The sequence below is a fragment of the Manihot esculenta genome, chromosome 7 (genome assembly GCF_001659605.2).
Source record: "Manihot esculenta cultivar AM560-2 chromosome 7, M.esculenta_v8, whole genome shotgun sequence".
In the NCBI taxonomy this organism is placed as follows: Eukaryota; Viridiplantae; Streptophyta; class Magnoliopsida; order Malpighiales; family Euphorbiaceae; genus Manihot; species Manihot esculenta.
In genome coordinates this window covers 7,269,143-7,286,740 of record NC_035167.2, presented here as the reverse complement: position 1 = coordinate 7,286,740, position 17,598 = coordinate 7,269,143, and the positions used below count along the sequence as shown (strand labels likewise).

The following is a 17,598-nucleotide window of genomic DNA, read 5'->3' as shown; positions in this document are numbered from 1 at the left end:
CTAATTTGAATTTATTTATACATTTTACATATATTATTTAGTCCTTATAACTTTAAATATTCTACCATTTAGTGTCTTTAAACTTTTGGTTAGAGGCTCAGGAGTCCACAGTCTGTCTGAAAAGAATCCTTCTTAATAAGAGTCATCATATGTCTCATTTTTCTTTAAAGGAGTACATTATTGCTCTAGTGGATCTTTTAAGAGTCTCCTTGAGCATCCATCCACTTGTGAGGTACCACTGAAATAGTTGATACTATGTTAATACTCAACTTTACTGAACCATCGGCTCTAATATCACTTGTTAGATATTTGGAGAACCGTAAGATGCCTAAAAAGAATCCTACTTGATTGATCTTATGAAATAACATACTTATTATCTTGTTACCGCATGCAACTCAAATTCTTTAGACAATATATTTATTGATTTTAAATCCACCTAATAAGGGCACTACTAGAATAGTTGACACTATATTGATACTCGTTCTTATTGAACTATTGGCTCTAATATAACCTATTAATTATATGAACTGCTATAATATGACTAGGAAGAATTCTATTCGTTAGGCCTCAAAAAAGAATGCATTTACGAGCTTGGTACTATATCTAACTCAAACTCTTCTTAAAAAAACTTAAAACTCTTAAAGCAATATATTTATTTATTTTTCTATTTCTATTATTCAAGTCATCTCTTCCTATAAGGGAAGTATTTTGCATATTCTCAATTATTTTATATTTTTTTTTGAAATAGGGGGTTGGGGGAGTAGAACCTTAGACCTCTCAAAACAACTAGGATGCACTTTCCACCAGACTAAACCTTATTAAAATTTTTTTTTTACACCTTTTCTAGAAAAGGCTTTATTTTAACGGGAAATTAAGTTAAATGATATGGACATTAATATTTTTTTTTACACTCTAAATTATTAAATTTCTTCATTTGCATGGGAAACATATTACATATATTAAACCCTATAATACAAATTAGTTACTCTATGCACCAATGGTTGAAAATGGATTCGTCATTAGTTTTTATTTTAAGTTCGAGTCTCAATCGAGGCCGATTGTAACCATGAAAGAAAAAAGAAAAAGAAAGCACATATTGTTTCATGTACAGTGGACGAAACATATCAGTTAGAATTAAGAGCACATATCACCAAGTGAAGTAATTAAATCATAGATTTCTCGAGTCTTTTCCGACTCATCTGATTGCTCCTTCAAATGCCTGCCACTGTCTTTCCAGGTGGAGCGGGCTCTAGGAGTATGAGTTCTATCCAGAAAGAAAGCAACTATAAGAGCAACTGTTGGTGGAGATGAGAAAATCACTTGGATTACGTCATTGAACTGGAAGCAAAGAAATTACAACAGCTTCATCATCATCATATTATGAATCTGAATTTGTTTAATGAGCTATAAAAGTCTACACCATTAAGAGAAATTAGCTGCATTTCATACTCACGTACCCAGGTGGAGCCAGTGTGAACAGGACCATGACCAGTAAGAAAAACATATTCCTTGAAGTATTGAGGAACAGAGAGACCCATGAAGAGAGAAAAACCTAGAATGAGCTTTGATCTGAAGCTATTCACGTTGCAATACTCCAGATATTCAAGACCAGTTGAAGCTGCAATACGTAATCTCATAACTGTCAAAACATCCTTAGACTTTTCATTGTGTTGAGTTTTAGCAATATTCAATGTTCAGTTGATGATCAGCAATATGTTTGACTGATAAACAGAGAAAGGGGAGACATACCCACATAAGGGAAGAGGAGAGTGTGGAGAGCTCCCACAATTGGCAATGGTATTGAAGCGAAAAAGGCCCCAACTTTTCCTGTTGGAGATGGATCATATGACCCATCAGAATCATCACTCAGTGAACAAACTTATATAGTAAGAGCCTATTAGCTACATTGTTTGAGCAGAAATGATATTTTTTTGAGGAAAACAAAAGCAACCCAAAACTCTATGGAAGTACAATCATAAGTAAATTGATTAAGACAAAACAAAAATAATATAAAAATCTTGCAGTACGAGGAATACTATTATTCCACCTAACATGGATAGGAAAACCAGAAAGATTGCTGATACTATAACGACCCTCCGACTTCCTACTTGTGTTAGTCCCAATAGACCAGCGTCTTCCCTGTTCAAGTGAAAAAAATAAGGCCTCCCATAGAAGTGAAGTATGTTACATTACAGAAATTATTCCAAAGTTTAAAGGTCTTACACTGAAGCAGTAGAGCCATTTCCTGTTCCAAATACTGCATCTATCATGGTTCCTATTCCCTGGACGTTGATAGAACAAGTGATGCAGAATTAGAGTATGTTTGTATGGTTCCCACATAGCTAGATCAAGTAGCAGGATTGATAAATATATATAATAACTAGCTCAAAATTACTAAATAATTTCAATTAATCATTTTGGGATAAGTGGAAATGACTCCGAAATTATTTAAGCTAATTTTGGCCATGCTCTTAAAATCTTAAAGGTGTTAAGAGAATATGATGCAACATCGATCACTTCCTACCTGAGTGCCAATACCACGAGTCAGTGCACTGGGAGGTATAGGAGGAGCACCGCTTAGTTTTGATGATGCCAAAAATGTACCAGAAGACTGCAGAAACTTAAAATCAAGAGAGAGTCCATGGGAAGGAGAAGAGCTTTCATGAAGCATGGAGCCTTGTAGAAAAGAAGCAATGAATTCTAAGGTAAAAACTTATAAATCAAACCTCAATAACAGCTACAAGAGAAGCAGCCATCATTGAAAGAGCATCACCAGCTTCAAAAATGGGCGTTCCCCATTGAAATGGAAGTGGAATTTTTATCCTGCAATATAATTCATAGTTTTATAGAATCAAATTGGAGATGAATTTAAATTTTAGTTGGCAGACTATGAGGCTTACCAAGGAGCAGCATCAATGAGGCCAGAACTATCAGTACGGCTATAAGTTTGTGTTTGTTGAGTTGTATTATCATATGCACCAGCCGCAGTCAAAATCTCTGCATAAATCCATACAATTGAAACAGATAATACGATTGCTACTTGTCCAACCATCTCTTTTTTTGCTTTCCATATGCGGGGAAGAAACTGTAATAGCGTTGATTATCAACAAGATAGAACACCAAGATCATCAGCTAAAAATATTCTGAAAATTACATTAAAGTTTATAGGCTCTCTAGCTAAATTGTACATGCAATTTATATTCAAAATAAGTATGAAGTTGCACAATAATTCAAATTCCATTGCTTCATTTCTTGAAATCCAGCAAATCAAAGATGATAAGGATTAGATGTGAAGTATCTGTGAGAGAAAATGACCTTGGCTTCATGTGTCTAAGACTGTGTAACAATGAAGGTTTATAAGGGTTGAAGACATAATGGAATTTTGCTTTACCTTAAAAAAATATATCTAAATCCTTGTAATAGTTTAGATGCCAGGGAAACCCTTCCAATGAAGTTACTACTTGAAACTGAAATGATGAAGCACATTACTCACCTGAGTCAAGAAAACCAGAATAGCTAAAGCTGGGAGTCCAATTTCAATACTCTTGGCCACCTACAAGCAATAACCCAACCAATGGAAGATCATCACAGTAAATAATAATAATAATTAAAAAACTATTGTCCGATACCGGATTCGTGAGAAATCTACGTGAAATTCATACATTTATAATATGGATTTACGTAGATTTGTAAATATTTTTATAATAATTAATATTAAAAATAAATATATTATGCGTTTACCAGTGGAAATCCACGGACGTAGAGTCCGAGTCCCGTGAGAGTTACAAGAGGAACAGAAGCCAGTGGGCTAAGGTGTCTGCATGCCATTCGAAAACAAATCAAATCTGGTTAAGGTTGTAATTATGGAGAATGAAAATTCCAAATTTAGTAATTGATGTATACCTAGCAAAATATTTTCCCAAACCAGAGAAACCAATCACCATTTGGAAGATGGACGAAATGAGACTTGCTCCTTGTACACGTCTCATGAATTCCTCATACCTCTAATAATATCATACCACATTAATTCATAAGTTTTTATAAAGCATAGAAATTTAATTGTAATTTTTTAATAGAAAATTCTAATATTTTAATTAATGATAATGATGTGGTAATATAGTTTTATCTTAACATTTTGATGCAAGAGGCGTAAGTAATGATCTTAATATTTTGATAAAGATAAATTATATTGCTATTATGAAATTATTGATAAAAATTAAAAAATAATAATATAAATAATAATTTTTAAATATATTTAATAGTGAAATAATTTTATAAATTTTTAATTATATAAATAACGATAGAGTATATTTAATTAAATATAAAAAGATAAAATTTAATTGATAAAATTTATTATTTTGTTCAAAAAGAAAAAAAAGCAACCAACCTGATGGGAATCAAGTGAGTCACTATAATTACTGAAAGTTGATAAAGCAATAGAAATGATAGGAATGGTGTAAGCTTGGGATGATTCCATAGACACAGAAAGCCGAGTACCAATCCAAATCTGCAGCATTGTATTTATTCCCATTGCAAACAACGAAGCCTGTACTGCCTTTGCTTTCTCTACCTGATCATACATCCAATTAAATTAGGATTATTAATTAATTCAATAATTAAATCCCATATTAAAATCATTCAATTTAAATGATGAAAGAAAAAGATCAATGAAACTTTAATCTAACGATAAAAAGACAGAAGTATTGCGAGAGCACATGGGCTGCTTACATTGCCACCTCGGCCAATATTGACCATAATGGAGGAAACGACGAGGCTACTTCCCACATTCACTAGGCAATGCTGGAATCCCCAACCATAAAGTTTTGGATTACCTGATCAATTTATCCAAATCAACTGTTACACAAAATATCCAGATTTTGTTATTTCAGTACAAAAAATTTTAAAAATAAATAAGATATTATTAACAATTATTAGGAGTGAGTATTGAGTCGATTTGATTTAAAATCGAACCTAACTGAATAAATTAACAATTAAATTTTAGTATTTATAAAAACTGAATTTATCTGATTTTGGTTAAAAATTAAATTGAATTGAATCGATCTGATTCAATTTGATTGAGTTGAATTTAATTTTTTAATATTTTTTTATTTTTTTTAATTTAATTAAAATACTTTAACTTTAATATAATCTATTTTTTTATATTATTAAAAATAATATATTATTATCATTGATAATTACTACCATATATTACCAAGGAAATATCCAACACCTGTCGTCACTAAAGACAGCGAAATACTTAGCAGACACATTATTCATTGCAATGCCAATTTATTAATATAAATTTATATATAAAAGTTTCAAAAAGAATAATAAGTTATTAAAAGGAAAAAGTTACTTTTTTAATATTTTAAATTTTTTAATAAAAAATATTTTTTATTAACTAAAATATTTAATTATTTTAAATATAAAAAAATATTTTCACGAGTGTTCAAAAGTAATAATTAGATAATTATTTAAAAGTGATCTCAGTCCAAATAACTAATGATTACAAACTTGAAAAACAGTTGACTGATTATACTCATTGATCACGTTGGATAGTGTTCAGCTCAAAAAAAATTCCGAAACCTCACCAACTCTATCTTCTTAGCAGGAATATGTTGTGCACTTAGAGAGAAAAAGAGAGAGCCAGAGATATTACTCCAGGAAGGATTTGTCGAAATGGGGAATTGGATGGTGTCTTCTGTGCTCCTATGTGGTTCGCCTGGCCCTCCTCTGCTAGGTTTAGTTGTTTCAGGTGTTCCGCCACCCGGTTTGGTTGTTTTAGGTGTCTCGTCGCCCGGTTTACTTGTTTCAGTTGTTTTATCGCCTGGTTTGGTTGTTTCAGATGTTTCACTTCCTGGTTTGTTTGTTTCAGATGTTTCGCTTCCTGGATTGGAAATTTCGGTGACTGGTTTAGTTGTTTCAGGTGTTGGTCCGTCTGGTGCAGTGGACGGGTGTGGGCAAAAAGAACAAGAAAGGACACAGTAACCGAAGGCAAGTTTGTTTTGGAGGCAAAAAGGACAGCTGGGGACGCACTGGCAACAGTGGAATGGATGGGAACGAGAAGGACATGTTGGAAAATAATCCAGAGGAGATGTATGTTGGCAACATGTGCAGTTTGCGACCCACATTTCCACTCTCATCTCATCATTGCCCATCTCTGTCCGTCTCCCTTTATATAGCGTTTTCTTTCTTTATTTTAATTTTGATAAGAAAGTATTAAATAATATATATAGTTAAAATTATATAAACTAAATAATATAAAAATTTAAAATAATTAACCATTTTTTTTACAGAAAAATTAAAGAATTTAATTTTATAAAAATGAGTTAATCGACTGATTTTAAAATAGAAACTAAGTAATATATATATACACACTGCAATGACAATGAACCATAATCAATTTATCTGAATTTAATTGAGTTTTTATTATTTTAAATCTAATTATCCTAAACATACGAATGATACCATAATTAATATATATAAATAATTTTTTATATATTTATATATAGACTTAGAGAGTTGACTATTGAAAAAAGAAAAAAAAAAAAGAAAAAGAAAAAGAAAGAGGGAATATTGGTCCCATGGATGAGGTGGGTGCAGATTCCTTTGGAGGAAACATCGTAGTATAGTTCGCAGAATTTTTTCCTTTTTTTAAGCAAAATTATTAATTTTATTAATAAAATTTCATCAAATAAAATCTTTCAAAGAAAGAGAGATTCTACGATATAAAGGTCGAATAAGATTTTAAGACTGACGTCGTCATTGCGATTCCGAAAATTCATAATAACTAGTAAACCTCCATTGAACATTATCTTCTGAAACAATCGAATCAATAAAATTTGAAAAAAAAACCAACCAGAGAAACAGATACATGACTCTTCCACATTAACGAAATGCCTCCTTCCAATCCTTATTTATTGACTGAGAAGCAATAATCAAAATATAAAAAATTATGAAAAAATTCTATACGAGAACTAAGAGATTTTGTTTCCATCAAAAATAAAATATCCGGCTTGTAATTAGTAACCAAATCCTTAAATGCATTAACTGTCTGAGATTTGCCGAGTCCTCGGCAGTTCCAATACAGGATGATCATTGTTTTCGGCTATCCCGACCTTTAACGGAATGAGCCATTTCACTGTTACCTGTTAAATTAACATTCGCAGGGGTGTTGTTAGAGGCATCCTGTTGAGAGGAAAGAAAGCCTGTAACAACCTGTAACCGAAACAGATATCTTTTTGCTCTAATTCTATACTAGATACCCACTCTAAAAGATGTCATAAAATAAATCTGTCAAAAGATTTGTATATTCTGAAAATTAATTGGATTGTATGTGAGAAATATCCACACCATACAGAAATCATAAGTGACAATCGGAATATCTCTGGAGCTCTTAATAGAGACAACAATATCTTATTCTTCATCGATAGTCAATTGACGCATATCATTTTTCATAGGAAATGGGAAAGAAAAAATTAGGTTTAAGGAAGAGGAAAAAGCGAGAGTATCGAGTCACAAGGGGATCACAAAGAAACCACATCGAAAAATTTACATCGAAAGTTTTAATTTACAGAATTTATTGTCGTTATCAATAAAATGTCGTACTTGGCGGTCCATACGATGAGTTGGCCATTTATTCTTATTTGAACCGCAACAACCCTCAATCATTTTTGAAAAATTATAAGCTACAACTACGAATGTGACCTGTAAATTTTATTTTCTTCATTGAGTATGTATGTAGAAGAACTATAAATATTATAAGGTCTACTGATAAATTTATATATGAAAATATATAAATGGTTCAAATATGTACGTAAATAAATTATAGATTTATAAAAAAATTTAAAATTAAGAAATTGTATTTTAATTCTAAAATTTCTATATAGTAAGTTTTTCTTGTTTCTATTCCCATATATTTATAGTTTTTATTAGTCTTATAATCTCAAGTAATATTATTATAAAAAATAGTCATTGTAATAAATAGAAAATTAAAATTTTAATATTTGTAAAAAATTAAATTGGATTGATTTTGTATAAAAATCAATTTGAATTAAATCGGTCTGATTTGATTTAATTTAATTTGATTCGATTTGATTTGATCTGATAAATTTTTTAATTTTTACATCTTACTTTTAATATTATAAAATTTAATTAAAATATTTTAACCCCGTTAACATCTAATCGCCCTGTATTATTAAAAATAATATATTATTTCTCATTAATCTGTTCGATTCGATTTTATTGAGTTTTTTTATCAAAATCGATTTGAAATAATTAAAATTTTTTAAAATAAAAATCGAACCAAATTACAAAATTAATTCAATTAAATCATTTTTTTACGATTTAAACCGAATACTACTCACTCTAATCGTAAACACACAAATAATAATAAAATTAAGCCACTTATTTAAAAATAGAGTTTACAAAAATAGCATATTAATAACTAAATAAAAATATTAATCTCACTAAAATGGTAGCATGTATGTATATCTTATTTAAATATATTTTTTATTTTTTATAATGTACCATTATTAAATGTATATTTTATAAATGTAAAATATATATTTATTTAATTAATAAAAAATTCAAATGTAAAATTTAATGGTTTTATTGTTAATATAAATTTATTTTAATTTTTTGTTCCATTTATTTTAAACATTAAATTTTTAAATGAATTTCAAATAAATTATATATATTATAGATATATAAATTAAGTCACATAATTGAATAATAATTGATGTTATTTACATCATAATTCTTAAGATATAAACCATAAAATAGAAGAGAATACGGGTGGATTGTTTTGGCAACTTCTTTGATGTTTAAGCCAATATATGTAGTGAATAAATTATAAAATTTACTAATAGAGAAAATAGTGTATCAAATTATGGAGGTTATGAGCTCCTCATATAGTGTGTTAGATACAATTTGGATATGATATAAAATTAAATAAGATAGGATATGGAATCTTATCATATAAGGATAATATTTTGATATTGATAATACCCTATGATGATGAGAATTCTATCACTTTATTAGAAGCTACAGTGTATTAGAATAATTGACGTGATTTGGGTTATTGAGATCTAAATTTAATATATTTTAATATTAATCTACATCAGTAATCTCTCCTACTGTGGTTGAATTTTTAAGTTTGATACTGTATTATTTCCTTTGACGAACTTGTCGTCTTACGGGAATTTCGTGACAAATTATTTTTGTGATTGTTTTTACTTTTTCCTTGACGAACTTATCGCTTTGTATTTTCACTTTTGGAGGCCTTAGATTTTTTGCTATTTGTTTTGAGGTAATGATATTTTATGGGTGCATTTTAATCCATATGAGAGGACTAAAGTTATCGATATGTACCTAAAATATAAGTGTTTCAATAGATGAACTCGTATGATTAATTAAATATTACTTGACTTATGTTTTCATATACTTTGATGACTTGATGTTGATAAGGTCTACTACTATGCTAACATCATGAGAAGTTATATAGGCATCAATTGTTGATAAAGGTGTGCAGATCGTTTAAGGAGGCAATTGGTTGCCTGAAAGGGCGCTCTTAAGTCGTCTAGGGGCACTCTTGCGTCGCCTAAAGGCGCTTTTACATCACCTAAATAGACAGTTGGTTGTTTGAAAGAGTGTTCTTATGTCACCTAGGGGTACTCTTATGTCGCCTAGGGGCGCTCTTACATCGTGAGCAATAGGTCACTTGATTTTGAAGAAGAGTCTTTCCATTTGTGGAACGTACTACCACTTTAGGGTTGTGCCTCTTTTATAGGTGACATAACCATTAATCTCATCTGAAAAATTAATTCTTGTACAAGATATAAAATCATAAAAATTGCACTCACAAGCTTAGTCTGGTAGTAAGTGTATTTGAATAAATGTGTAATTAAATAGTAATAAAGATAGTAAAAATGTAGCTAAATTATGCTTGATCAGTTATATCGGGAATTTTATCGGGCCACTGGACCGAGAGTGTCTCAATTAGGTGGAGCCCTATAAATCCTGCAGATATAGGCATGAAATCGATTTATTTTAATATCATCCTCTATAAATATACGAGACCCACATAATGATGCTCCACTGGAAAGTCGGTTAGTATTTTATGCTTATTATGACATTATTATGATTTGCATATTACACATTTATATTAAATTCTTGTCTTTTTTTATAATAATTTCAGGTGGAGTAATGCACGATGTACCACTCAAGTCGTAACACATGTCTTGACAGAGATACATTATAAATTTGACAGAATGGGTAACCCAGAGGTATTATATAAATTATGGAATGTACTTGGATTACTATAATATTTCTTAAAAATTTGTAATAAATATATTTTTTTTATTTCAGATGGTATGGGAGCTATATTTCGATGAACTCCTTGCATCATTACCATTATATTGCATGCAAGGAAGTAACATTTGGAGAGCAATGGTTCCCTTGATCTACTTCCACATGGTAGAATGGCATCAACCTTATAGACTATTGTGCCAATTCGGCATGCAACAACCAATACTAAATTCACTACGCTAGCCAGCTGATTTTCACAATACATCTCTATAACATTCGACAGTAATTGGATTACAATTCATGCGCATTGAATTACCAAGGGAAGATAGATTGCAGAGGTTGGTTGAAGCAGCACCATTAGATGGGCCACTACATTATCATTCAGAGTACCTAGAATGATATAGACGAGTTTCTCGTCAATGGATATCGCATCGTGATATAACTATTGGCACTGTGGTAATATTTTATTATCCATTACATTTTCATATGTTTATTTTTTTTTAAACATATCAATTTTTAATTATTGTAATGCCAACAGGAGGATGATATCAAGAATATACATTTGATAAATCGACAGTTTCCTAATCTAGTTGCATATTTTATTGAAAGATAAACAACAACCATGTTCTATGCCATAGAGGAAGAGAAATGAATAATAGAGGTATCTCCACCACAGCTGGCACCTCGAGCGCAATCTATGCCAGATGACCCTGACGAGCCTATTGACCCACCGAAGAGGCCTAGGCATAGACGTAGCTCACGCCAAGAAGCTGATGCTGATGTACATACCATTGTCCCTGCAAATGTCATCATTCCGGTACCCGTTTCATTCAACACTCATCGATCATTTGGTGAGGTTGGGCAGCCTTCAGTAGAACCTAGTATTCCACAAGAAGGTGGATCACATTATACTACATGGACACATGGTAATTATATGCCACCACCTCATATAACAACGATGCAATGGTCCTTCCAGCATTTTAGTATTCAAGATAATCTATTTCAGATGCAAACCCCATAGTACTTTTGATGCTTTTATACGATAGGCCAGCTCGATTAATGCATTTTCAGCTAGACATTCTGTGGATATTCCTTTATCTAGCCTAGGAGAACAACCATTCTCTGGCAATTTGGTACAGTACACATCGGGGCAGCAGTACTCCACTTTTACATCTGATAATATATATTTACCATCGCATTACACTGCAACACAAGATCAGAGGTCGGTGGCTCCTGATCTTAATATTAATCCTGCTGCTGCTGAATGTACACATCGGGGCAGCAGTACTCCACTTTTACATCTGATAATATATATTTACCATCGCATTACACTGCAACACAAGATCAGAGGTCGGTGGCTCCTGATCTTAATATTAATCCTGCTGCTGCTGAATGTGAGGGTATAAGCGGTGACCGCCGGCCATATAGAACTCGACGTCCAAATGAAAGAAGGGGACGTTCGGGAGGACATTTGGGACATCATTAGCATTATTTTTTTATTTTATCATTTGTAATTATATGCTTTATTTTTATTACATTCCATAATTTTTAATTATTTATATGTAATTTTTTATAGTTTTTATGATTCATAAATATTTTATTTATTTATTTATAAATATGACTCTAATAAAAATAATAAATTCTATCGATAAATATTAAATATATGATGTTATTTTCAAAATAAATATAATTATGATGTTATATTTATATATAATTTTAATTATTAAAATAAATTTATATATAATCAAAATAATGTTAAGTTTTAATTATATTAAAATAATTAATATTAATATAATTTTTATAATTATATTTATATATATATATATATATATATTTAATATAAAATTAAATTAATTATATTAATATAATATATATTTAATAAAACAATCCTAATATTATCAAACTTCATAAGTGCAGTAAAATGTAAAATGCAGTAATACTACGAAACCTACTGTATAAGAGTGATAGAAAAGTCAGGTCATCTACCGCACTTATAAAATGCGGTAGAGTTTAACGTGCTCCATAAACGTGGTAAATTACTTATTCGCCTTGATCCGAGAAATTTTTTTCAGTAGATCAAAGTTTAAAAATTTTTTTTTAATCTTATTTTATAAAAAGTCCATTAGAAAATATATCAAACTTAACTAATCTTTGAAAGAACCTAAGATTTTATGAATAGCACAACTAATGTTGAATTATTAATGTGGAATTCAACAGCAAAATGGAAAATGTTATTTATAGTCTTACAAAATGAGATTTTGGAGCAAGAAATTTTCATACTTTTAAGTATATGAGAAGAACCAGGTAGAATATGTATCAAGTTTGTATGGCGATAGGTATACTTTTAACTCGGGCAATGTTTGTAATTTAAAAAAAGTATGTAATCGACTTAAATTTTGCAAAACTGAAAAGTCGGGAGAATGAACATTGAAAATGATTTAAATATGAACATTAAAAGCGTCAGAAAAAAATGTCAAACATGTTCTTCTGAAATGAAAAAGAAAAAAAAAACATATAAACTCGCCTATTTGTAATTGAAATTAGGAACAGTGCTGAAATTTGTATTCCTGTCCTAAAATGAAAATCAAAAGGTCTAGGACAATTTTCAATTCTCAAAAGTTGAAAAAAAAAAAAATTAAGTCAATATCGGATAAAAGGTTATGATACCACATTAAATTTGAAACAGATTTAATTTATTTTAAAAATTAACTCTGAGTGCTTATAAGTGCATATAAGAATAATTTAGAATTTAACATGATTTATATATAAAACTATGAATAAATACGTTATATAATTTATTTATTATTAAAATATATAAAATTAATAATCTATGACATAATACATAAAATCAAAAAATATAATTGTTAATAAAATAAAATTTATTTATGCATATTTATATTATTATTATATAAAATAACTAAAAATTATAACAAATATAATTATTTTTATTAAATTTATATTTATTTTATAAATATAAATAATTTATTAACATATATTAGAATTTATACTAATATAAATAATTTATAATTAATAAATATTAAAAGAATAATATAATCGAAATAAAAGATAAAAGTTTTAACTGATGAGAAAAATTATAAAAATAGAGTTGATCGAGAAAAAAACTATAAAATTAGAGTTATTGAAAAGTTAATGATAAAATATTTATTAGTTATTAATTATTTTTTTAAGGTCACTAAATTAATAAATTTGGTAAAAAAATAATATAAATTAACTATTTATGAAGTGATTAGCTATTTATAGAAAGAAAAGGGTAAATCAAGCCTTCTCTAAACAAAATTCTTTTAATCTAAAGAAGCAATTGTACAAACCGTTAGCTAATGTGCACACCACCGCTAAAGTAACTATATTTCTAAATTTATTAAATTTTAAATTTTTTAATTATACATTACTATATTATTGACTTAATGCAATATTTCAATATGAAGCAGCATCCTGAACATCCAATTGACCGAGAAGATGATAAAAATAATAGACAATTATCATTTAAAAAAAAACCATCAAGAATATTAACTCATGGCATGTTCTATTCAGATTTACTTACCACCGTAGTCTGGTGGTAAGTGTATCTGAATAAATCTGAGATCTCAAATTATGCTCTTCCAATTATCAATTTTCATTTCAAAAAAAAAAAATCATCAAGAAATTTAGCTCATGGCAGTCACATAAAAAATATTATTTTTACAATATAATTAATTATTAAGTTACACCCAAGAAAAAAAAAAGAATTAAATTATTACATGATCAATTGCTTTTTTATAATATTTTTCAAGCAAAAATATTATTATTTTATTTTTCCCTCTTTTACCTCCTTTTAGTTAAAAAACTTGAGGGAGACTCACATTTGCCACTCCATCCTTTTTACTAAAGCATCTTCACAAGAAGCGGACAAGATAAAAAGGATTTGGAAGAGTACTCAGCTATTAGTGGACAATTTGTTAACCTTCAGAAATCAGTGCTCTACTTCAGTCGAAATACACCACGGCATATTCGAGACTTAGTTTCATCCATCTTGTAAGTACCAAATATAGGAGATCAAGACAGATTCTTAGGATTACCATAAGCTATTCCACAATCGAAGAGGCAAACTTTTGAATTCATCAAAGACATAATACAAAGAAACCTAGCAGGGTGGAAAGAAAAGTTATTTTCAAAAGGAGGTTGGGAGATCCTTATTGAAGCAGTATTCCAAGCCACTCCAATCTTCGCCATGTCATGTTTCAAACTCCCCAATGTTAGTGTATATGCCCTAGGCCATTATTTTGGGCATTTTTGTATGTCGTTTTGGTTATTAATAAAAGAGGTTTTTATCATTATTATTTGTTTACATGTTACATAATAATGATTATCATCCCTGGTTATTTATTATTATGTTAATAATAATAAAATATAACTGGTATGATTATTGATTGATAATCATGAGATGATTATGTATATGTTGATATAATTCAATAATCATAAATACTTGTTAGAGAACAAAGTATTGGATGGACCCGCATTGAGATCACTACATAGGTCATTGTCATAAGTGAATCTCAAAGTAGTTATATCTTAATCCTTTGACTTGAGATTGTCATAGTTTCCAACATAAGGACTGTTATGTTTTGACATAACCAAACGTTGTCTTTAATCGGACAATCATAAAGGTTATGATTGAGCATAATAGAAATTATGTAGAGGATAATGAACAATCAAGATAGGATTTGTCCCTCTCTATGAGAGAGATATCTTCTGGGCCCCTCGATAAGTGAGACTGAGAAATGCATAGCCGTGCTCAAATGAATTGATAGTGTGATCAAAATCATTTGAATTTATCAATCTACTTAGAGATCGAGAAATCATAAGTTTGAACATTATAAGTTTGACATTGACCATGACTTATGTTCAAACTAGATATCGTGTGACAAAAGGATTAATACATGTTCTATTTAATAGGCTATATCGGACTATTGATCCTCGTATTAGTTGGGTAGTCATAATGTCTTGCTAGAGGTCACTTATGACTTATAGGCCTTGTTGGACTGGGCCTATTGCCAATTAATGTGAGCTTGTTGGGTCACACACAGGAACGTTATTGATGTGCTATATTAATGGGCTAAAAGCCTATTAGTATAATTAATAATAATAAAGTGTTATTATTATTAATTATTTATTATTATAAGATAATAATATTTAAAAGATCTGCAGTCTATCTGTAACTGTTACAGATAAAGAACTCTATCACATAAAGATATTTGAGTATCTGCGAGATTGTGATAGTGGGTTCTGAATACAATTCTTTTGGGAAAAGAGTAGTACAACCCTTTTAGGAAAAGAGTTGTTGGAAAACAAAAAGACTGAAACATATAAATACTCTTTCTACGAAGAGAGTGTTGACGACAGTTTTTAGAAAATTCAGTCTAACCGCTGCAGATTGTGGAGCACATAATCTATCCATCCTTGAGAGAGCTAGCACTCTAGAAGGATAGAAGACGTTCATGTGGATACCATAGAGGGTGTTCGTTTGAAAAGGCAGCACCATCAGTCCGGCATTGTATCTTCTTGACGAGATTAACAGGTTAGTCTCATATCCTTCTTATGATTTAAACAAAGCACTCGGATTCTGGGAAAGGAAATCAACAGAGATTTTATTTTTCCGCTGCGCAACTGGGTTGCAATAATCTCGGGATTTCCCAACACCCAAGACACTGCGACCAAATCAACAATGATAACCTATAAAAAATAGGACCCTCCAAGATCGTGACATGTATACACGTGAATCGAAAAGTGGTCAGATCGGACAGTAAGAAACCTGACCTATTGAGTATAAAAAATCAGACCAACAATACTCCTGAGTTTACCTAAGCCCGGAGCGAACAGACCGACCTCCTCAAAGATCGAAAGGGACAGATAGATTGACCTCCTCAAAAGCACATACTACAATAAGGCTTTAAATGCTGATGTAGCCAACCTCAGTAATGGGAAAGAGCTCATTTCTATGTAGGTCGGATGAGCCCCGCACGTCCTGATGAAATTAGGGTAAAGATGTTGACCTCCTATGAGCTGGTCGCCTCCTTGGTTTAGTATAGAGATCATAAGCACGCATGTAGAGGATACGAACCGGCCAGCTCCGCATTTATTGTCTTATATCCCATCATTAATGTACTACCTGACATACCTGCATAAAAGCATCTATGCCCATTAGAAGGGGACATGGTACCTGAGGCATCAACTTTATTCAAAAGTATTTATACACCAGATTAACCATAAAAACAAAAGATCTCTCTTTCTCTTAAAAGGGACCTATATCTCTCTCGCGGACACACAGGGAGAACTCAGAACCACCATTCTCTTCTCTTCTCTGTTTTACTTCCCTTGACTCCATGAAGTTTCAAGATCTGACTTGAGCGTCGGAGAGTCTCCACCGGAAAATTTTTCGGGGGATCTCTCCTTCTCTTGAAAGGGACCTATCTCTTTTTTGTGGACACACAAGGAGAACCCAGAACCACAATTCTCTTTTCTTCTATTCTCTTCTCTGTTTTACTTCCCTTAACTCCATGAAGTTCTCAAATCTAACTTGAGCGTCGAAAGGTCTCCACCGAAAACTTCTCCGATGGTCTCTTAACCATCTTCTTTATCTTACATGTCTCATTCCTTAGAGCCAAGCATAGAAGGATCTAATGGACCGATCACAGATTGATGATCAACCCAGCGAATCAGACTTCTGCCTAGGTGTCCTCATCTGGATGCCTCGCGGGATCTCACCATTATCAACTGGCACCATATATGGGGAAACAAAGGAGACTATACCGTCGCTGGAATTTCCAAACAAAACCTATTGAGATCCACATGGAAAACCTAAAAAAGCTAATAGCCAAACAACAAGGGAAATTGAAAGAGAGAGAGAGAGAAAAAAAAAACTCGAGACTCGCTAACGGCATCTAAAAATTACATGGTGAAAGTCAGAAAGAGGCGGACGCTGATATGAGAAGGGAATGCGACACAAGGGCAATTCGCCAGGTGTGGAAGAGAGGTGACATACACGAGTTAACCAAACTACATAGTTGTCTCTTTAGTTCAAAGTATATTGTCATCATGACTAGCTTCAAATATTAATCTTTCTAAATATATGCTTGAGCATAATAGTATTTTAGATATAGCTTAAAAAGCTCTCATCAATGATTAATATTAGTATGAATTCCTTAAGAAAGGGATTATTTGCTTAAGCATGCTGCTATGAGAAGTGAAAATTGCAAAATGATTTATGCATGAGAAACAATATTTATTAAATTC

General features: G+C 30.8%; 1 protein-coding gene across 1 annotated transcript; it reads right to left on the bottom strand.

Annotated features, from left to right (window-relative positions):
* Nucleotides 1-916: 916 nt before the first annotated feature.
* Nucleotides 917-6,163, bottom strand: LOC110618854 (nucleobase-ascorbate transporter 4). The gene is made up of 14 exons (XM_021762116.2): nucleotides 5,660-6,163; nucleotides 4,729-4,832; nucleotides 4,388-4,570; nucleotides 3,904-4,004; nucleotides 3,742-3,817; nucleotides 3,494-3,553; nucleotides 2,901-3,085; nucleotides 2,727-2,823; nucleotides 2,525-2,611; nucleotides 2,224-2,282; nucleotides 2,048-2,139; nucleotides 1,750-1,827; nucleotides 1,458-1,618; nucleotides 917-1,338 (listed from the first exon to the last, which is right to left on the bottom strand). Exons 1-14 carry the CDS (start codon nucleotides 6,156-6,158, stop codon nucleotides 1,135-1,137), a joined length of 1,986 nt encoding a protein of 661 aa, XP_021617808.1. The 5' UTR covers nucleotides 6,159-6,163; the 3' UTR covers nucleotides 917-1,134.
* Nucleotides 6,164-17,598: the final 11,435 nt, after the last annotated feature.

What these genes read in the sequence shown, in the direction of transcription:
- LOC110618854 (XM_021762116.2), bottom strand. Translation starts at nt 6,158, where the DNA reads ATGGGCAATGATGAGATGAGAGTGGAAATGTGGGTCGCAAACTGCACA. An exon ending in ACTCACTTGATTCCCATCAG is followed by an intron (nt 4,005 to 4,387) that starts GTTGGTTGCTTT and finishes TGATATTATTAG; the next exon opens with AGGTATGAGGAATTCATGAG. An exon ending in CTCTTGTAGCTGTTATTGAG is followed by an intron (nt 2,612 to 2,726) that starts GTTTGATTTATA and finishes AAGTTTCTGCAG; the next exon opens with TCTTCTGGTACATTTTTGGC.